This window comes from Alligator mississippiensis, chromosome 8 (genome assembly GCF_030867095.1).
Source record: "Alligator mississippiensis isolate rAllMis1 chromosome 8, rAllMis1, whole genome shotgun sequence".
Taxonomy (NCBI): Eukaryota; Metazoa; Chordata; order Crocodylia; family Alligatoridae; genus Alligator; species Alligator mississippiensis.
The window spans coordinates 22,680,780-22,702,465 of NC_081831.1; the positions used below are offsets into that span (position 1 = coordinate 22,680,780).

The following is a 21,686-nucleotide window of genomic DNA, read 5'->3' on the forward strand; positions in this document are numbered from 1 at the left end:
GCCTAGGGGAATGCAAGACTCTGCTCCCTTGAGAGGATCACTGGCTTCCTATCCTCAGGGACCCCCACAGCTCCTGCTGCAGCAAGCCTGACCTCCCTTCTGGCCCCCCTGGCAGAGCAGGCAGAGGAAGGACACAAAGACAAGCACCTGGGTTAGACACAGAGTTAATTTAATAGAAATTTTCTTCAGTCCTCAATACATTCAAGTGTGACCAGAGCCCTCAAACACTCACCCACCCCCAGGTGCAGTTCCAGTAGTAGGAACAAGCCTGGCCCTGCAGTCTTCTGCTCCCCACCCCCCTCCCCACAGCTCTGCATCCTCACCCAGGAGATTCTCTTTACATTCTACCCTGCAGTGCCCCCCCCCCCCCCATTACCTAAAAGGCCTGTGCAGTTCCCTAGGGACTCCAGCCACCTGTTACAGAAAAAGGTGCTTTGGACCCCCAGATGCAACAGGCTGTTATGCAGGCTACCCATTAGGGATATGGCACAGCTCAGAGGCCGGCTGAAAGTAGGTGCCACTTCTGGGCCGGCTTTGGGGATGAAAGAGGGAGCAGGCAGCTGCAGCCCTGCTGTAGAGACCCAGCAGCTTTGGGCTGGGAAGAGAAACTCCTGCAGGATGGTGCTCCCCAACCCCCAGTATCAATCCCAACCCCCCACACTGCTTCCTCTTCCCATATTCTGAAAGCCTGCAGGGGGCTGGGGACAGTTTCTATTTGGAAGGAATAAAAAGGGAGTGGGGGGAGCAGGGGAGGTGCCTGGGAGAAGTAGAGATGCTGATTTCTAGCCTCCATGCCCTGCTTCGTAGAGAGAAGCTGCCAGAAGCCAGCCCACTGCTAATCCCTTGCAGCCAGTGCTATCAACAGGTGAACTCCTGGAAGTTAGACCCTGGATGCTGTTAGGGCCAAGGCCTAGCCCTCTCTATGCACAGGACCGGGGCTGATACTGGCAATGGGGGCATGTTTCAAAAAAAAAAAAAAAGGGGGGGGGAAAAAGAGGGGAAATGGGAATAAGGACAAAAAAAAAAAAAAAACAAACCCCAAAACAAAAACAGAAACAAAACAAAGACACCAATAAAAAAAAGAAAGTTCGGGTCTCATAGAGACATTACAGTATCCCCTTCCCACGGCTGCTGCAGGCGGGGGCAGCAACAGCTGCGTGCTCACAGCTCATCCTTCCCAGGCCCCTCTGTCTCCTCTTCATCCTCCTTTTCAGGCTCATCCTCGTCATCATCATCCTCATCCTCATCCTCGTCCCCCTCGGCCTCGCCCTCCTCCTCCTTCCGCTTCTTGTCCTCCTCCTCCTGTTTCTTGCGCTGTTCTTCATCCTGCTGCTCCTTCATCTTCTTCTCTGCATCCTAGAGAGTTTGGATGCAGCCATATTAGCAGGGGCAGGGAAGACAGGGCTACTGGCTGGGCATTCACTCCCAGCCTCTGCTACTTCCCACATCTCCCTGCCCTGGGGACAAGCAGAGCTGTGCCTCCAGGTCCAACGCCCAGATAGAGGTCACTATCACTGGGACCCAATTCAAGGGTCTGCTGTGGGGACCCTGGCCAGACTCCATGAGCACTAATAAAGTTACCTCTTCAAAGCACCTTGTGCCCTCAGCCCTTAGCAAGGGGCTGATTTGTCCCCCACCCCTATCACCCAAGAGAAATCTTGACTAGGAAAGTGCCAAGCAGAGGCCTGGAGTTCTGCTCCATACCCTGAGAAGGGGGCATGTCTACCCCCCCACAAGCCTCTGCCCACTAACTCCTGGGAGATAAGGGTAGTGCCATGACACTAACTCCCATACCTTGGTGGCCCCCCACGTCTCACTGCCAAACTCCTCTGCGAACTTCTCATCATCTGTGATCAGGAAGTTATCAAAAATGGTGCCAGACTTCACCTGGAGGGAATGGAGGAAGAGAGCAAGACCGTCACGGAGCAGCAGCGGGGCAGCTAGATCCCTTGAGGGGACTTGCTCTATGAGGGGGATCACCCAGCAGGGCCTGGAGGGGACTCAACTTCCCACACCACAGCCATTTCCCCACCCCACCTCCAGCCCCCAGGAGAGGTACCTGTTTTGGCTCCATGACCTATACCACCTCACTGCTCGAGTGCGCAGCAGAATCATTGAGACCCCAGCTACCATCCACCTGCCCCAGAAATCAGCCAGCCTCCCCCACCCTCAGTCTCTTAGAAAACACTGTTGCTCCCCACTCCCAGCCATCACACCTGCCACAGGTCAAGGCCAATAACTCCAAAGCTGTCATAGGCATATAGACTGGGATCAGGCGTGTACTCAGGGTTGTCGATCTCAGGGTGTACCCACTTGCCCTTGTAGTCAGGGTTGTCAATCTGGCGCGGCTTCCACTCCCCCTGTAGCGAGGCAGAGGGAAGGGAGTGAGCACCTGGCTCAGGTCATGGACGCTAGCACCACCACAGGGCCCAGGCCCCCACAATGGCAACCCCAGGGCCAATGGCAACCTGTGGGTTACACTCCCCCAGCAACAGGTGAGGCCACATCTAGAATCCTTTGTCCAGTTTTGGGTCCCCCACTATAGAAAGTATGTGGACAAGTTGGAGACAGTCCAGCGGAGGGCAATGAAAATAAGTCATGTGCCCTAGCACCCTCACCATGAGAATAGGCTGAGGGAACTGGGCTTATTTAGTCTGCAGAAAAGACAACTGAGGGGGGATTTGAACCTTCAGCTACCTGAAAGGTGGTTCCAAAGAGAATGGAGCTACACTGTTCTCAGTGGTAGCCAATGACAAAACAAGGAGCAATGCTCTCTAGTTGCAGTAAGGCAAGTTTAGATAAGATATGTAGCTGGGGCCTAGGGGCAGCAGGTCAGGAGCGAGGGGCACAGGGGTGGTACTGGTCAATGTTTATGAAATGGGTGCTGGTACAAAGAAAGGTTGAGAGCCGCTGGACTAGACAGCCTTCTGAAGTCCCTTCCAACCCTAATTTTCTAGGACAAGCAGGGGCTGCTGCAGAGACCAGCTCTCAGGACTGCTCATCTCTTTGGGTATGCAGCAGATTCCCAACCCTACATGGACCCAGGAGCAGCAAGCTCCAAGTTTATGAAGAGGGAACCTTTTTCTTGCTGAGGCCATAACTGACACTCCCAGCCAGGCAGCAGGACTCTGCAGGTGGTCTTATGGTACTCATGGCTTCTACAAGGATGTGTGGCACTGGCAGTCTAGTTATAGCTCTAGTATGGTACCCCTATCTCCCCCCTCACCCGACAAGGCCTGGGTATATATATAGCTTCCAGTACAGGCTGCAAGGAAAAGGGGATGGGAAGGCCTGGCCCACCTCACCTTGTACTCGGGGTTCTGGATAACCGGAGGCTCCCACTCGCCATCCATCTCCTCATCCCAGTCCTCAGGTTTCTTAGCATCAGGGTCAGGGATGTGCTCAGGCTTGTCCCAATCCTGGGAGTGAGAGTCCCGCACGAGTCAGACTCCCCCAGTGGGGCCTCACTGCGTGTTATCCTTCCCACCACCCAGCCCCAGCCAAGTCATTCCTGCCAGCCTGTGCCCACCTCAGGCTTGGTGTCTGTGGGGTCATCAATCTTGGCCCGTTCATCCCAGTCCTCAGGCTTCTTGGCCTCAGGGTCCTTGATCTTCTTGGGTGGCAGGAAGTCCCAGTCGTCCTCCAGGTTGCCCGATTCCACCTTGCCATTGTCTATTTTCACTTCATAGGTATTGTCGGGCCGGACAATGAGGGTGTACAGGTGGGTAAACTCGTCATCCTGCACAGGGAGGGGCCAGGTGAGCAGGGGCCAAGGCATCATGGAGGAAAGGGCATGGGAAGACACCCCCCCCCTTCTGGGTACTCACCTTGCAGCGTATGTCCTTGTTGATGAGCACATTCTTGCCCTTGTAGTTGAAGATCACATGGACTTTCTTGGTCCCAGGCCCACAAATGTCAGGACCTGAGGGACAAGGTGCCATTAGGAAGCATGGTGATGAGGAGGGCACCTGCGGCCAACCCCTTGCAGGAGCTGGGAGAACCTGCTCCAAGGTCATTACATCCAACCACCAAGGGCAGTGAGCTCAGGAAAGACCCACTTGAGCTAGTTCCCCTACAGGCCATTTCTCCCCCTCCCCTCAAACACACTGCTTGGTCCCCTGGGAGACCCCAATGCGCCCTGATCTGCTGGTCCCCTGGCCAGCATGGGAAAGAATTTGCATCTCCCCAAGGGCTCCCTGAAGCCTCATGTAGAGAAGATGCTGCATTCCCCCCTGTGGAGAAGCATGACACCAGCCCCTGGATGAGAAGGAAGGAAAGCCACTCCTAGCACGACCCTGACAACTGAAGCCACAGGAGAGTGGAACACCATGAACCTGGCTGGGCCCAAATGGACTCATGCCTTGCACCAGCTGCCCCTACCCCTCTGCTCACCAAACATGATGTTGTACTCAGAGTCTCCATGCATGTCCTCCTGACTCAGGCTGGCCGGGAAGAGTTTGACATAACCCCCACCACAGTCAATGTTCTGCTCGTGCTTCACTGTGAACTGCACCACCACCGTCTTGCCCCGGTTGCTGAAAGGCTCAAAGCGGGATGAGATGGCATAGAAGCGGGCGTCCTGGCTTGTCTGGATTCCTGCAGGGGAGTGGGGGAGGGTGCAATCAGGACCCCACCAAGGCAGAGCCCCAATGGAGGTGTGAAAGGACTGGCTCTGCCCATCTGCAGTGAGGGATGAGGCCTGCTACCTGGTCCTTAGGTCATGAGGCAGGTACCATGACTACCTGTGGGATCAAAGCTGCCGGGGGGGGGGCGGGGGGGGGGGGGGTGCAGTGACTGCTTCCCTGGAGAGAGTCCACAATGGGATGCAGCCCCACTGGGCAGCATGCAGCAGAGGGGACCCTGCAACTCACCCTAGCTGTGAGAACAGAGCAGAGATGCCAAGGGGTGGGCAAAAAGAGGACCCATAGACTGCCCCCTCCCTTCACCACCAGCAGGAAATGTGCCCACCTTTGTCTTTCTCGCTGTCCCCATAGAACTTGCCAGCCGTCAGCTTGAACTTCCCATAGTCAGATTTGTGCTTTGACTCCACCCAGCGGCTCGTCCAGGTATCTGGGAAGGGGAGATACAAGGTTTGGAGTTGAAACGGTGGGGGAAGGGGGCAGCAAAGAGGGCCTCCCTGCATCTCCGGACACAAGTAGGTTTGTGGTTAAACTGCCAGGTTAAGCTGCTAGGTTAAGCTACTTCCCACTGCAGATGACAAGAATGATGAGAGGAACAGGATACATACCCACCAGGTAAACTGAGGCAGAGGGAAGCTGTGACCTAGGATGGTTACAGTGCCATAGAACTCAGCAGTTCAGAGGCCAATGCCTTGCCCCAGCCACTGGACCCTGCTCCCACCCCTCACAATTGAGTCTCTGCCTTTATCTCAGCAGCGCTTGATGGAGATCCATGGTGATGGAGTCCCCTGCTACACAAATGCAGTCACCTCTGTGGCAATGGATACATAGCAGACACACACTGCCACCAAGTCCAGTCCCTTCTCCACACTGAGGGGAGACCATGTCTAAGCACATCTCCAGAAGGAGACATTTCAGCTGGAGGCCTGGGTCCCATTCTGTAGGTACAAAGTCTGCCATGGTACAGCACCCAGGCCTGCTATACAACCCACCTGGACCCAGGCCCTGCCCCCTCCCACCCAGGGCATGATGGGACAGTCAGGAGCTGCTGTGGCCTGCCCAGGACTACAGCTAGTAGCAGCCCAGCCCAAAACACGGCACTTAAATCTTTGCTGCCCCTTCAGCCTCTTTCCCTCCAGGAAACACTGCCCATCTGCTCCAGAGGATCTGGCTTTTCAGCTGGCCCAGGGCAGCCCCAGCTGCTTTCAACAACACTAAGCCTGACCAGATGCTCAGTGACAGGCACCAATTCCTCTCTGCTCAGGACAACCTGAGGCAGGGGCAAAACCAAAACCCAGTCTACTTCCTGCCCAGCTGCTCAGGGAGCAGAGTGAAAGCAACAGCAGGCTGCCCAGGGCCTGCGAGGAGATGTGTGACTGCTTCCCTCCTGTTCCCCAGAGCCACATGGGTCACTCTGCTGCCACCTAGCCTAGAACACAAAGGACCCCAGAGCCTGCACCACACTGGGGTAAGAGCTCTGCCCAGGGCTGCTTCTTCCCGCTGCCTCAAGTGGCTGGAGTCCATTGTAAGGGACTCTGCTCTGTGGCAGACTCCTCTGGGGGCTGGACTCAGGTAGGCCACTCAGCACAGGTGGGTTTAGAGAGCAGCCTCTCAGCCTGACACAGTAGGCCTTTCCCTGAGCCCTGGGTCAGCTCTTCTCCCTCAGGACGGCCTGGATCAGCTTCCATCGGCCCGGATCAGCCTCCATCGGCCCATCCAGGGTTGTGCCTCTGACAGGCCCAACCAGCTGCTCCATGGGAGCCCCACCACTGCCACCCGAGCTTCCCCAGGCCCAGCCGCACCTCAGGCACCCACCCCATAACCCAGGCATCACAGGGTCAACCCTTCCCCAGAACCCGCTACTCCCTGCCCAACCCCCAGGCAAGTCTCCTGTCCAACGTGCTGGGGGGGCCTCCACCCGCACTCCCTGCTCTTCTTCCATCGCAGCTCCCCCCACCGCCCTCCCAGACCCCAAGGAGAGACATCCCATAGGCGCTCCCCACCCTCCCAGAGGCTCGTCCACCCCTTCAGCCCCTCCCCCGCCCTCACCTCCGTCGGCGAACTCCTCCCGGAAGAACTCCGCAGGCCCCGCCGCCGCCAAGCCCAAGAGGCCGCACAGCACCAAGAACGGGCTCATCTCTGCGGGTCCCTCGCACGGCTCCAGCCCCCTTAAGATACTACAAGCCCTAGAAGTGCCTGGACACTGCAGCAGGCGCGGTAGCAGCGACAGCTTTTATATGGGGGGCCGGTCCGAGCCCCGCCCTGCCGCTGCCTCATTGGCCCGCGGCCCCGCGAGTCGCGCACCCATTGGTCGGCACCCCACAGGGCGACTCCGGAGGCGCCCCCGAACGTTAGCGTCCCAGATGGCCGCTTCCTATTGGCTGCAGCGCCGGGCCAATGAGGAGCAACCACGCGTTCGGTGGAGACACCTCCTCCCACTCTGCCTGATGCGTCACCTTTGCTTGGCAGGTCACATGACTAGCTGGGGCGCCTTAAAGGACCAGCTCAAGGTAGACTGTAGTCTCCACCCCTCACAGTTCACCTGGGGTGGAACAGAGAGAGATGGGAGAAGCCCCCAGCCCATAATAGTCGCAATAAGTCCTACGGGGGAGAGGAAGCAGTGAAATCCCATGTGGATTTCACTCCCCTGGAAACAGGCCTAGAGCTTAATTTTGCCATATGATGATGCTGTGCATCCTGATCTTGTCATAAAAAACGTAGGTTAAACTGGGGGAGAGGAAGGGAATCCCGGGTCTAATTTGTTTTTGGCTGGGGGTGGGGCCTACCTTTAGGAAAGGGGAGGGGTTACCTGGACTCCTGGGTTCTATTCCCTGGTCCTAGAACACCTGTGGTTCTTTACCTGGCTCTCCCACCGACTCTGTTACATGCCTTAAAACTCCAGGTACCTAGGACTAAAACAGATATTAAACAACCCACCCCACTCCCCCCACCAGCCATGGACAGACAGGGACAAGAGCCACAACCATCTCAGGTATTGTGAGTGCCCTTCACCAGCACATGGGATCCAGTGCCGGGCTGCTCACCACTCCCCTTGACAATCTCCTCCTGGCAAAGCCATCCTTAAGGTATGGCAAATTGGGGCAACTGCCCTGGGCCTCGTGCTTTGGGGGGGCCCTGCAGAGCCAAGCAGAGCAGCCGTGACCCCTCCTGCAGGGCCCGCCTGGAATTGGCGGCTCAGCCCAGCACTATGGAAGAAGCATGGAGACCACCCCCTTCCCCCTTTGCGGGGGTACCACAGCTCCATGTGTTAAGGGGGCCCTGCACAGGATGATTTGCCCTGGGCCCCGCACCCCCACTAGGGTTGGCTCTAACCGCTCCCCTGGCACTTCATTCCACCTCAGAGCCCCTGTTCTCTCTTCTCTGAACATTGTGTGCTGCACCCCAGAAACAGCTTCATTTCAGGTGGCAATTCAAATGTTTTCAAAATCCTTATGAATCTTCTAAAGCCTGAAAGAGGCAAGGAAGAGGAAGACTCCTGGTGGTTCACCTTTCTGAACAGCCTGGCAAAGAGAAGCAAACACGAGAGCAGGCCCTTGCCAATGCTGTGGGCCTGGGCCCAGAAGTAACACACGGAAGAGAGATAACAGTCCCAGCAACACTTATGTCTCTTATGTAATCAGCAGCATCTGGCAGGGCACCAGGACACAGACCGTTGAAACCTGGTAAGTGATCCATCTGCCCCTCCCTCCCCCTCCAATAAAATGTAGCACCCATTGGGGTAAAACACAGCAGCTGTTCTTGCTGGGATGGGAGATGTAGCTGGTGTTGGGGGTGGAGTGGGGCAGCTGTTGCGTGGTCAGCAGCGATAAAGTGACAGAGGATTTGGGGAGACCTGGGAATGCAAACACCACCCACCCCATCCATCTCCCCTATAGACCCTTCCAGGCCTCCACAGTGGTGGTGACACCTGTCATCCATCCCACCATGGCTTTGGACTCCTGTCTCTCCATATTCCTCCTCCTTTCCCTCCCTCTCTCCCCTTATGCTTCTCTTTCTGCCACAAACCTGTCCTAGATATACCCCTTCCCTCCAGGAACCCCTCTCTGGCCCTGTCAACAGGACCTATCATTTTGGGCATCTGCCCCAGTACAACCATGTCTACAGTGGACTTTTGGCCTCAAGTGCCACGCCCCCCCCCCACTAACCATGGCATCACCCAGTGACAAATGGTTCTTGCTTTTGCAACCCCCCGGTCAGTTAGTGCAGAGACCAGAGCTCAGTGGGGAAAGGGGCAGGGTGGGTGCGTAGTGATAGGAGGAGGAACGGAAAAAAGGAAGTGGCTGGGGCCTGGGGAAACGGGGGCACATGGGTCCATTCCAGACAGCACTAAAGACACAGTCCCAGATGTGAGAAGCTCTTAGCACATGGGGGCAGGGGGTAGAACTGGGAGGGCTGGGACTCAACCCCTGGGGTATGGCTGGAGTGATGGATCTAGGGATCAGGACTCCTAGGTTCTGGGCCGAGAGCTGGGTGTAATGATGAAAGCAGGGTGGGGGTGGGAGCCAGGATGCCTGGGTTCTGTCCCCAGCTCAGAGAGCACAGGTCTATGCAAGGGTTGCAGTGGTAGAGCAGATCAGATCTATTCCTGTACCCCCAGAGGCATGAGTTCAAGCCTGGCTCCCTTCTCCTATGAAAGCTTCCTGCTTCCCCATTGCTGCAGCCAGCTCCCTTCCCTGCACCCTGGCTCCCAGCTCTAACTCCTTCCACCCCCCGAAACCCAGGGATCCAGAAATGCAGGAACTGGTTTCCACGATTTCATGCATGGAGCTAAGGGAACTGGCAGAGAGGCAGCATGTTCATCTGGGTCCACACCCTGGTGCTAGGATCAATCCCAGGGAATGGTCTGCAGAGTCCAGGAGCTCCTGCCTCTCATTCACCTCACCCTGTTGGACCCCAGGGGTTCAGATCTTGATTTCCACTGCAGGGGGACACATGGGAACAGGCCCCCTGTCCTGCCATAGTGCAGCCATGTGACCCTCTTCTTGATGGGTAGGGGACTGGCCCAGCACTCACACCCCAGCCTCTCATTCTCTCAGTGAGTGTCAGAGGCCTAGTAATTTGTCATCAGGAAGCAGGCCCCCAAACTCACTGAGTCAGGGGATGCTGCCACCAGGAGGCATCTGAGAGGAGTCAGGATCCAGCACCATGGGCTCTGGATTCCCCGGCTTGGGTCCAATTCTGTCTAGAAACAGAACTAGGCCTGTTAGATCCCAGCACTCCTGGGCCGGTGCTGCCCCCAGACCCAGTTATCTGAGTAGGTGACTTTTACCCTGCACCAGGGAGTCCTGGGGTAGCTCTGGACCGGCCCCATTAGCCCCTCATGGGCACCTTCTCAGGCAGCCCCATGGATCTGCCTCCATACAAAGGCAGAGGCCACTGTCTCAAAGGGCTGGGTGCCTTAGGACTGTGGTTTCCACAAGGACACCAGGTTAAGATCCACCCTCACAGAGCTAGGATCCCTCCTGGGGAAGGGCAGGTGGGCTGCCACCCCCTCAGCTGGATCCAGTGGGGCAGGTTTTAGACTCTCACATAGGAACAGTCTCCTCTCTGCTGCCTCTTCTGCCCCTCCTGCTTCATGAGAGGCCCTGCCAAGCCAAAGTGGAGGTCTATCGGCAGGGTGTGGGAACTGTCATAATTCTGCTGCTCTGGCCCTGGCTGGGCTTGTCTGTCCTGTGTAGGTAACACCAGTCTTTAAATGCCCCTGTAACTCATTAACCCATTCGTAAAGCAAGCTGCAGTTAGTCCTGAGGTAGAATTACACCAGCCAGGAGGAAAAAGTCTCTAGTGTGTTGTCACCTGTAATTTATATGGCAGTAAATAAAATGCTGTGCTCTGTGCAACCCAGTGGGGTGTGCAATCTTGGCTATAGCTGCTAGCAGCCATGCGCAACTGTGTGTGCAGGTAATTGTGCACATGTGTAATTGTGCAAGTGCAATTTCATGTGTGTATATGTGCATTTGATCACGTATAAAACCTGCTCGAACACCCACATGCCTCATTTCTTCAAGGATCCCACACCTTGTCTCTACCCCAGCTACCTCTAGGACTGCCTTTAGATGACTCATTCCTAGACGACAAGCTGTTGTGACCTTACAGAAAGTCTTACCACATGCGGCATTTTTAAGCGCCATGTTCCAGAGTCCTGGGATCATACGCAATCAACAACTTGCACAGAAGGAAAAATAACTCTCTAGCCATTGTAGCGGCAGAGGAACCCTCAGCTGTGTCATGTGATGGCCCCAGACAGCCCTGAGATGAGAAAAGAAAGATCAAGGATTAAATCCAACACTTCCTTGACTTACTGAGTCCTGAAGCTGGCCCTGTTCTGATCTGTTGTCAGCTCCGTGGCTGCCTTGGCTGGCACATGAATAAGCCACCCCTTCTCCATCAGAAGTGTCAGGTGTTTCAAGAGCACCTGTATGATGTCATACCCTCTCATAGCACCCAAGGTGCCTATCCCAGGATCATCACTACAGTAACTAGGTGCTGCACACTGTCCTCCTGGTGCTTGATCCATTCCTACGTGTCAGTCCCCTAACCCTGTCACCATGGTGACAGACAGTTGACTGCCTGATATTCTCTGGGTGTCTCTCACCTGCAGAAGAGGCCTACTGTCATGGCAACCTAACACCTCATGCTCTCAGCTGTTTGGTGAAAGGATTTATACAGGCACCAGGACAGGCCATTGATCCCTGCCCTGTTACTGGGGTGAAGGCCTACACTTGCTTTTATGCCACGTGCACACCCTGGGTGTGTAGGAGGGGCCAGCTGCCATAGTAACCAAACATCAGCTAACCTTTCACTGCTGAACTGTATCACTTTGGGAGTTCTTGGGACCCCTTCAGGAAAGGGAGCCGGGAACCATCTCTGGGCAGCTCCACCCCCGCCAAATATCTGGGATTGTGGCCTCAAGGGCGGGGCTGGGGTTGCGCCAATTTAAAACGGCTGCCCCGTTGCCGCTCAACGTGCGCCACACCCAATATGGCGGCGGCCGGGAACGGTGTGCAACACTTCGGGTGGCTGCATGGAAACCCTGAGCCTTTCCGCCACTCCCAAGATGGCGCCGGTCACGTGCCTCTCCCTTCTCCCTTCCTCCACCACCGTGCTTTGCCCTCGTTTCTCATGCCACGCTCTACATGGCGCCGCTATGGCTCCTACGCCCCGAACATAACTTGATCCAACCTTCTCCTACCACGCTGGGGACGTACCGCCGCCTTCCTTGCCACACTGAACATGGCTGACACCGCCCAAAGGAGAACACCCCACTTCCTCCGGAAATCAGCTAGGGCGGCTCTCTTCCGGGGTGAGAAGCTGCTACTTCCGTTCCCTCCCTTCCGCCGCTATGTCGCCCACCATGGCGGATGGGGCCGGCGTGGCCGAGCTGCTATTGCAGCGTCTGGACGGAGCGGGTGACGACGACGACGGGCTCTGCAGCCTGGAGGCGGCCGCCGCGCTGGGCCTGGACCACCAGCTGCTTGTGGGAGCCGTGAAGAGCCTGCAGGCGCTGGGCGAGGTTGGGGGACTGGCAGCAGGGGCGGGGCTTTGGGAAGTACTTCGGAGGGTGTGGGGGGTTAGGCTGTGGGGCGGGTCCCTCTCTCTCTCCATTTCCCTCCGCTCTGGGGTTGATGGGAAGGAGCCCATGGTGGGGCAGGGTGGCTATGGGGGGCTGGCTGGCGCTGTCAGGGGAGTGATGTGGTGTAAAAGTCCATGGGAGGTCTGTCCTGGCTTCCCCTTTCTGAGCTGGGACATGTGGGTCCCAGCCAGCCCCGGCCCTGGGCTGTGGTAGCTCTGTTGTATGACCATGAGGACCGTGGGCTGGAGGGGCCCCAAAGGAGCTGTGACCCCCAACGCCTGCTTCTAGTTCCCTGTCCACTACTCCTCCCTCCCCCGCCCCCCTGCATCTAGCTTGTCCTCAAGCATATCCAGTAATGGAGAGTCTCCCCCTTCCCAATCTCAGTGTCTTGCTGGTCCCTGTCCCTGAGGTCTGGATCATGTTACACCTCAGGCTGGGAGCCCTCAGGCTTGTTTCTTGGGCTGCAGTGAGCCCCAAGAGCCTGCTGCCTAAGGCCAAGCACCAGAGGCGCATAGGTGCTGCAAGCAGGAGTGCCAGGGCCCAGAAGCAGAGAGGGGTGGCATCTTGTGCTTCCCAGTGGGACTCCATGGGGCATGTTAGCTGTTCTGGGGCTTGTGGAGCTTCTCCTGAGGCCTCTGGCTGGGACCCAGCCCCCATCCCCACCCCCTGCAGGTCATTGAGGCTGAGCAGCGGTCATCCAAGCACTGGGAGCTGACGGCTGAGGGGACGGAGATCGTGCAGGATGGGAGCCATGAGGTGCACGTCTTCAATAGCATCCCGCCTGAGGGGCTGCCCCAGAGCCAGCTTATGGTGAGGTTCCCCTTCCTCTATTCCTTTCTCCTCTCAGCTCCCTTTTGGTTTCTTCTGTGTAGCCTTTTTGGTGTTTTCTGTGTCAAAACATTGGATTTTTCATGGTCTTATGGTTAGGATGTCTGATTTGACTTGCATCAGGAAGGGGAATGTGGCATAGTACAATAGTATGACTACAGGGGTTGGAAAGATGGACACATGGGTTTGCTTCCCAGTTCTGCAAGGGGTGGTTGAGAGCAGGGGAAGCTGGGAGCCTGGACACCTGGGTTCTTTTCGTAGCTCTGAGGGGGGATGGTATCTGGTTGGGGGTGTTGGAAGCCCAGACACTTGGGTTATGCTCTTCCTTCTGGAAGCCAAATGGACTCTGGTCAGCAGAGCATGGCAGGACTGGGGGTCAGGGCTTCAGGGTCTCTTTCCCATTTCTGTCTTTCTTTGTGCTTCAGTTTCCCTATTCATAAAATTAACAGAACCTTGATGGGGAGAGGGACACCTAGATTGTGAAGCACAGGCAAGTGCTTGTGAGTCACTGGCAGGCAGCTGGCTTCCCCTCCTACCATCTAACCCGCTGGGAGGGTCCTGGCTCCCCCTATCTGGCTCTGCCCTGACTCCTTGCCCCTCTGTGTCTCTGCAGGCACTTCCCAGTGCGAAGGTCGGCTTCAGCAAGGCCATGTCCAACAAGTGGATACGGCTGGACAAGGCGGCTGAGGGGGGACCCCGCATCTTCCGTGCTGTGAGTGGCCCTTACCTGGGGGGTCCCTCACAGAGCAGTTGCCTCCTGCCTTGAGCACAGGACGGGTACTGTAACTCCTAGGCTGCACCTTTGACCCCAGCCTTCCTCCCCTGTAGGTGGAGAATGTGGAAGACTCTGTGCGGGAAAAGCTGGAGCAGGTGCAGCGGGGCAAGGCCGAGAGCCTGGATCAGAAGGAACGGAATGAGCTGAGGAAGAGGAAACTGCTGGTGGAAGTGTGAGTGTGTCCTGTTCCCAAGATCCTCCCCTTCCACCCTCCTATCTTGCATCGAGCAGTCAGGGCTGCACTGATCTCTTCTCACCACTGGGAGGCAGCACCTGCTGCTTCTGTTCTCTGCCATGCTGAGCACCCACAGGCCCCCCTTTGCTCCCCTGTCCAGTGGGGTTCAGATGCTGCCCTTGGCCCCTCCCAGCCCTCTGCCCAGCTGGAGCTTTCCTTTGCCATGTAGCTTGTTGAGCTGCCCTTCCCAGTTTGCCACATTAGTGAGGGACAGCAGTGGATGCTAGGAGCTGAAGACCAGTGGGCTCCCTGTAACCCCATTTTCACCTCCTTTTCCAGGACCCTGAAGAGCTACTGGATCCGGAAAGGCAGTGCCTTTAGCACCAGGCTTGCCAAGCAGGAGACAGAGTTGACTCCTGAGATGATCGCCAGGTAAGCCCCGAACCCCCCTTTCTCCCCTGGCCCCAGAGCCTGGCATAGAAGGGGTTCTGCCCACTCCATGCACCTGGCAGAGCCATGGGTTCAAGTCCTGCTGAGATTAGAAGTCCATGTTTCCTGTGGTCTGGTCCAGCCTATAGACCTGGGCAATCCCACAGTTCCTATTTCAATGATCTTACTCTTATGTGCTGCTACCCCCTGCCCCAGAAATGGCTGCATTTTGGTGGGGTGGGAAGGGCTTGCCACCAGCCCTGATGCCTCCACCCCCACCCTTCTTCATCATAGCGGGTCCTGGCACAACCTGAGCTTCAAAGCGTACAACTTTGCAGCACTGGGGCTGCCCCCCAACAGCGGGCACCTGCACCCACTGCTCAAGGTGCGCACTCAGTTCCGGCAGATCTTCCTAGAGATGGGGTGAGTGTTGCCGGGGGTGGGAGAAGTCATCCTTAAGCCTTCTAAAGCACTGGGGCACAGTGGGGTTTGCCACTGACAGTCCAGGGCTGTGGGGGGGCTCCCTTTTGTCCTGCCTTCCAAGGCTGGATGCCCAGATACCTGGGTTCTATCTGAGGTCTGGGAAGGAAGCAGGATTAGGGGGAAAGGTGCTAGAGCAGAAAAGCTGGGAACCTCGATATTCAAGTTCTATCTCGGGTCTGGGGCAGGGGATAGAGCAGGGAGACTAGGATCCAGGACACTTAGGGTCTATTCAGGGTTTAGGTGGGCTGGGGCATTTAAAGCAGGGGGCCTGGGAGCCTGTCTGGGTTCTATCTGGGGTCTTGGAGGGGGTGGAGGGTTAGAGTTGTGGGGACTGGGAGCCCGGGTACCTGGGTTCTCTCCCCAACTCTGTGGAAGTGGAGGGCAAGTTGTACCCCAACCCTGCTGACCATCCTTTTCCCCCATTTTCCCACCAGCTTCACGGAGATGCCGACCAATAACTTTATTGAGAGCTCGTTCTGGAACTTCGATGCCCTGTTCCAGCCGCAACAGCACCCAGCACGTGATGAGCACGACACCTTCTTCCTGCTGGGTCAGTGCCCCCCCAGTCCTGGGGTCCCTTACTCTATAGGGTGTGCCCTGAAGCAGTGAAGGGCTCAGAGCTGGGGGTGGGGGCCCTCTGTCATCCCTCACCCCTGTGCGTGTCATCCCCCCCAGATCCTGCTGAAGCTACCGAGTTCCCCATGGAGTACCTGCAGCGCGTGAAGCGGGTCCACTCACAGGGAGGCTATGGGTCACAGGGGTGAGTGTCCTCTCCTAGCTGGCCAGGGACACTGCTGAGCCAGGACCTGCCCCACCCCTTGCTCACTGGGACTCAGCCCCCCTGTCCCCTGCAGGTACAAGTATGACTGGAAGCTGGAGGAGGCGCGGAAGAACATCCTGCGGACCCACACTACGGCTGTCAGTGCCCGCATGCTCTACCACCTTGCCCACCAGGTGGGGTCAACCCCCAGCATCTGGGGAGGGGGGGGGGAGGGGGTGCAGGCTTGGGAGGAGCCTGGCCATGATTGACACACTTTCCCCCCAAAAGGAGAAGTTTATGCCTGCCAAATACTTCTCCATCGACCGGGTCTTCCGCAACGAGACGCTGGATGCCACCCACCTTGCTGAGTTCCACCAGATCGAGGGCGTTGTGGCTGACTATGGCCTAACCCTGGGTGACCTAATGGGCACCCTACAAGAGTTCTTCACCAAGCTGGGTGAGCCAGGGGGCGGGGGCAGGAGCCTTGTGGGGGAGGGTGGGGGTGCATCTAGGATCCTTGGCACCTGCAGGGCTGAGCAGAGGGCCCAGGCAGGGTGGAAGTGGAATGTGCCAGGGCCCCAGTCTGAGTATGCCTGTGGAGCCCAGGGTGGCACCTGTGGTCTCGCCCCCCCACCCCTGCAGGACTTGCTCAGCTGCGTTTCAAGCCAGCCTACAATCCCTACACGGAACCCAGCATGGAGGTGTTCAGCTACCACCAAGGTGAGAAACTGCCCTTTGGGAGGGTGGCGACCCCACTGCTGGAGGCACCTCCCCGTAGCCCTATTCATGGGGGTGGGCAGTGGTACAGCAGAACTAATGTAGCCCCCTACTCTTCCTCCAGGGCTCAAGAAATGGGTGGAGGTTGGGAACTCTGGCATCTTCCGCCCGGAGATGCTGCTGCCCATGGGGCTGCCTGAGGGTGTTTCCGTCATTGCCTGGGGCCTGTCTTTGGAGCGGTGAGTATGGGGGCTGGGCCCTGGCAGAGAGAGAGGGAATGGGGCGGGGGGGGGCCTGGGCTGTAGGTTGGGAGTGAGGGGCACTGGGGAGGCAGGGGTTCTGGGTAGGGAATGACGGGGCCCTGGCAGGGCTAGGAGCAGCTGGGAATTGGGGAAGAGGAGCCCTAGTGGAGCTGGATAGTGCCTGGTCTGTGCCCACCCTGATGCCCGTCTCCCCTCCAGACCCACTATGATCAAATACGGGATCAACAACATCCGTGAGCTGGTCGGGCACAAGGTGAACCTGCAGATGGTCTACGACTCACCCCTCTGCCGCCTCGACTCCTAGCACCAGGATCCTCTGACCTCCCCCTACTATTTATTTGCATCCCCTGGGCTGATACCCTGCAGCCCATCCCTACAAATGACAAGGATGCCCTCTCTCAGAGAGCAGTGGAGCCCCCTGCCTGGTTCTAGTTCAGCTCCTGGGAGGGCTCTGGCTAGCGGGAGTACAGCAGGGGCTATGGCAGAGCTGCCGCTGTGGGCAATGCTATAGCCTGGCCCGTGTCAGGGTGGGAAACTGGGCATACATGGAAGGGGGGTGGAATCAGCTGCTCAACTCCCCCAATAAAACATCATGTCTGGGTCTGGTGTCTCTAGGTGGCTGGACAGGGCAGGAGCAGGCAGTTCTGTGGGTGCAGGAAGCAGAGCATCTGGGTTTTATTTTTTCTTGCAGGGTCAGGTCTTTTTGCCCTGATCCTTTCCAGTCCTGCTGCAGGAAGGGGGCCAAAGTATGGGGTGGGGGATGCCTGTGATTTGAGGTGACACAGTTACTGCTGGGTCCATCTTGAAATCAAGCTTTTATTGTACAAAAACTGCTTCTGGGTCCTAACAGTGCTGGAGACCTCCCTTCTTCCACCCCACTACCCCCCATTCTACCCAGCTGCCCCCATGCTCAGAGATGCCCCTCAGGTTGAGGAGGGGGTGGTAGATAGGGGGCAAGTCTGTTCACCCAGGGGATCCAAGCCAGCCTCACAGGCTGAGGCTTGAGTGGCTGGAGGAGGAGGTGACAGCAGGGCATGAGCTCCCCCGCATGAAGGTGGGGGGACCTCACCTGCCCTGGGGCATTGTCTGTCATGAGCATTGAGTCCCAGCCCCTCAAGCCAGCATGGTCCCATGTGGGTCTTGCCCTATGTGGCCTCCTCCAGGGCAACCCGCACATCCCCAGGACCACAGGCCATAGGGCTGGGAGCAGCACAGGGCCCTCGTGGGTGCAGGGCTGCGGCCTCCCCTTCACTGTCCTTGTTCGGCGGGTTGGGCTGCGGTCCCAGCAGGCCATCTGGGGCAGATGGGAGGGTGTTGAGAGCTGTGCTGTGGCTCATGGACCCAGGGGGAGCCCCCAGGAAAATGTACAGGGAAATGGGCATGGTGAAAGCTGGGGTTCATGGACCTGCTTTTCTGCCCAAAGGCAGTGCTTCCCTGTATTGCTCTGGCTTCCCCCCCCCCCCCCCCCCCTTTCAAGCAGAGCTCATGTGGGGCCAAGCTGCTGCCAGAAATGTCCCCCAGGGCTGGGCTCCCAAGCAAAGCCCATGTAGAGATGGGGAGAACAGGGATTTCTCCTGCCTCCCCTTCCACTTCAAGGCTAACAAGGTGCTTTTCTCATTCAGGAGAAGCACTTGAGTAGGAGCCCTCCTCCCTCCCTGCCTTGCCCCATTCCAGGCTCACCAACGAGGTCACGCAGCAGGTCTTTTAGTAGGTGTCCCACGATGGCATAAGCCATGACCACCACCACCAGGGCAGCCATGAGCAGGTAGAGCACGGCCTTGGGCAGAGGTGTGAGGTTGCGGAGTGGGGTTGGTGAGTCGCTGGGCAGAGGACTCTCATGGGATGTGGCATGAGGGGACAGGAGCTCTGCTGGATCTGTGCGGTGGGTGCCAGTCAGGTTCGTGGGCTGGACCTCGGATGCTGCTTCCATGTCCTGGAGCCCAGCTGCCAACAATATAGACTGGGCTGTCTGCAGCACAAGCAAGGGAAACTGAAGCAAGGGGGGGGAACTTGAGGTGGGCAGGCTGACCTAAACTGCTTTCATTCTTCCCCAAGCATCAGGATTCCAGAGGCAGGGGGGGAGTGAGCCCCAAATATGACCCCAGGTGGATGGTCAGGACACCTGGGTTCTCTCTCCAGCTGTAAAGAGGGTCTAGTCTACTAGGTAAGATCCAGGGGTGGGGGAGAGGGCAAGGGCTAAGATGCCTGGGTTCTCTTCCCAGTTGTGAAAGAGGAGTCTGGTCTAGTAGGTGAGGACCAGGCTACCTGGGTTCTCTCCCCTGCTCTGCCAGGAGCAAGTGAGAGTCTAGCAGGGCCCTGCTACTGTCACAGCCAGTACATGGGCCTTCTCTGTGCTTCACTGAAAGGACCTTCGGTCTAGGGCTATCACCTACCCAGACGATTCTCACCCCCAGGCGGGAGCTGGGGACAGTGGGGGGGGGGGGGGGGGGGCGGGGGGCACAGTGCCCACAGGAACAGTCCAGGGCTTGACTGAATTGTATGAGGGGCACAGCACTCTGGGTACAGAACCGATGAAGAAGCCCGAGGTTTAAGGGGCTTAAGAAGGGACACCATGCTTCCCCCCCCCCCCCCATCCTCCTGTGTCCTGCCAGGTCTCAGGAGAGCAGGGCAGAGGGATGGGTGAGGAGGCAGCAATGGCACCCAGAGGGATCATTTTGGAAGGGAAAAGGGAGAGAGAAACTTTCTACAGCTGGAGAGTCAAAACAGGAGGAGTGTAAAGGCAGAGGTGGGACCCTTGACTCCACTATGTGCCTGCCTCAGACAGGGTCAGAACCCAGGAGTCCTGGCATCCAACCTCTAAGGAATCCTTTCCCTCTCTGATCCCCCACCCCCATCTCCTCACCTGGGCTGCCTGAAGTCCAACTGTCCCCTTACTGGATGGTGCATCTGCTCCAGCGTGGTTGCTAGGCCCTGGAGAGGGGCTGGGATCTGGAAGCAAACCCAACTTCAGCCGGCCCATGGTGTAGCAAGCCCTGCCACCATCTGGAACAATTAGAGACTCACAGCTGGAGGTGAGAATTAAAAAAGGGCTCCTCCCACTTGTGTGATGTCACAGCCGGGGCTGGGGTTGATTGGCTTTACAGAGGAACTTGGGAATTGAGAGCGGGGAAAGGCTAGATGCAGCCCTAAGGATGAGAAGAGTCTGAGGCTATAAGGGCTGGAAGTCAGGACACCCTGGTTCTCTCCCTAGCTCTGGGAGGGGAGTACGGGCTAGTAGGCAGGGCATGGAGAGGTTGGGAATCAGGACACCTGGGTTCCTTGCCTGGATCCAGGAGGGGAGTGAAGTAAAATATTAAGAGCAAAGGGAGACAGGAGTCAGGACTCCAAGGTTTTACCTCCAGCTCTGAGAGGGTTAATTTGACAGGAGGGGAGAGGCTGAGAGTCCAGATGCCTAGGTTCTGTTTCTGGCTCTGGCCTGTACCTGCCTCTGGGACAGGCAAGCAGATGGATCTAACATAAAACTGAGATGCACCCAGTGGCAAGAGCAGAGAGACTGCAGCACTAGGGAGCTCCTGGCTTTGTTATTCATGCTCCTCACCCCCCTGGGAATTGAGATGAAGAGCAAGATAGGGCTGGGTGTAAGGACTCCTGGGTTCTGGCTGCAGGAGGGATTGGGGTCTAGTTGACTAGGGTGGTGGCAGGGTCAACATTTCATACTTGTCTTCTGATGATGAGTCTGTGTCCTGTCTCCGGGGGTCATTAGAAGGCTAGAACTCAACACAGGATCTACCTCCTCCAGCCTTAACCACTTTGTTTTGGATGGTGCTTGAGGCTGGAAGCACAGATTTAAGCTAAATGCTATGTCCAGGAGTTAGTAGCAGTAACAGGAGTCTGTCTCCTTTTAATATAGGACACTAAAGTAAGAAGATGTAGCTAGAGGCATTCATGAGGCCAGTGCTGTTAAGTGGTAACAGCAGAAAACTCTTCTCAGTGGGCTGAGCCCAGGGAACAGTCTCCTGCCTTCTATTCATCTGCTCACAAAAAAACAAGAGCTGGAAGCATGAAGAGCAAGGTGTTAATGAGCCAGCATCAGTGCCAGGCACAGGGAGCTGGTGTAAAACACTGAATGCAGTATCAGGGTGTTCTGTGCAGGAAGCCAGGCAGCTTGGAGCCATCCTGGCAAAAGGCACCAGCCTCTACTTGATGCTGTCCAGGTGAAGTGAAGTCAGTCTCACGGCATGAAGCAGGGGGCTGGAGCTTGGGATTGGAGCCCATATCAGGACTTGCAGAGATGGGGGCCCACAGGTGTTTGGAGCACAACCAAAGGAGCTGGTAACAGCTGCGCACAGTTCACATTGCCACAGCTCCCATGGCATCAGCTTAACTGCCATGAAGATGGCAGGATGGAGGGAGAGGGGAGCAGTGGGGATTTGATGACACCAACAGAGACACGTTGGCTGAGAGTCAGAGATGCTAAAGAGCCAGAGGGAATGGCTGGGGGGATAGGGTTAATGTGTCCAGCAACTCAGTCAAAAAGCCCCCTTTGTATTAATCATAGTTTTGCTTTTCCCTCCCCCTGCTACCAGTGTAAAACTAGAGCAATGTCAGACAAAGCCCTGGGGCAGAAGGAGAGAGGAAACAAGCCTCCTGCCCCATCAGCCAGAAACCTATGTACTTGTTGATCAGACAGGCCTGGATTCCATCAGAGTCTGGCAACCTGAATTGCAAGCAAACCAGCCTCTAGTTCGAGGGCAGCTGTCAAAGCTGGTGCTAACAGCATTCAGGTGACAAGGTGAGAAGCTGGGATGTCAGACACTGGCACCTCCACTGTTATAAATAGCACCCTGCTGCTCCCAGCATTGATGCCAAGCTCCCAGAAGATTCTCTTGATCCTCTCACAGGCAAGGAAACAGCCCTGGTGCACTGAGCCCATGGGAAATAAAACATCTGCTGAACCACATTTGTAATCGTGGGAGCAGTGGATCTAGGGTGCCTCCAAACAGCCTTTTTCATTCATGTTTGGGTGTGGGGGGGCTACATTTTGAGTGCCCAGGCTGAGAC

The 21,686-nt window shown here is 56.9% G+C and overlaps 2 protein-coding genes across 4 annotated transcripts; one reads left to right on the top strand and one right to left on the bottom strand.

Annotated features, from left to right (window-relative positions):
- Positions 1–148: 148 nt before the first annotated feature.
- CALR (calreticulin) lies at positions 149–10,807 on the bottom strand. Of its 2 annotated transcripts, none has more exons than XM_059732271.1 (9): positions 10,768–10,807; positions 4,969–5,070; positions 4,393–4,596; positions 3,828–3,922; positions 3,530–3,739; positions 3,306–3,419; positions 2,217–2,360; positions 1,795–1,887; positions 149–1,356 (listed from the first exon to the last, which is right to left on the bottom strand). In XM_059732271.1, the coding sequence occupies exons 1-9, from the start codon at positions 10,790–10,792 to the stop codon at positions 1,162–1,164; spliced, it is 1,182 nt and encodes a 393-aa protein (XP_059588254.1). In that variant the 5' UTR covers positions 10,793–10,807; the 3' UTR covers positions 149–1,161. The 2 variants fall into 2 exon arrangements, with proteins under 2 accessions (XP_059588254.1, XP_006262375.2); XM_006262313.4 differs by lacking the exon at positions 10,768–10,807 and adding an exon at positions 6,690–6,852.
- Positions 10,808–11,979: 1,172 nt separating this feature from the next.
- On the top strand, positions 11,980–17,265 carry FARSA (phenylalanyl-tRNA synthetase subunit alpha). 2 transcript variants are annotated; one of them, XM_014594512.3, is made up of 13 exons: positions 11,980–12,174; positions 12,907–13,044; positions 13,676–13,774; positions 13,891–14,009; positions 14,352–14,444; positions 14,736–14,864; positions 15,359–15,474; positions 15,600–15,684; positions 15,761–15,878; positions 15,973–16,141; positions 16,327–16,404; positions 16,526–16,640; positions 16,863–17,265. In XM_014594512.3, the coding sequence occupies exons 1-13, from the start codon at positions 12,004–12,006 to the stop codon at positions 16,966–16,968; spliced, it is 1,536 nt and encodes a 511-aa protein (XP_014449998.1). In that variant the 5' UTR covers positions 11,980–12,003; the 3' UTR covers positions 16,969–17,265. The 2 variants fall into 2 exon arrangements, with proteins under 2 accessions (XP_014449998.1, XP_006262374.1); XM_006262312.4 differs by having other exon boundaries at positions 11,981–12,174; positions 15,779–15,878.
- The last annotated feature ends 4,421 nt before the right edge of the window (positions 17,266–21,686 follow it).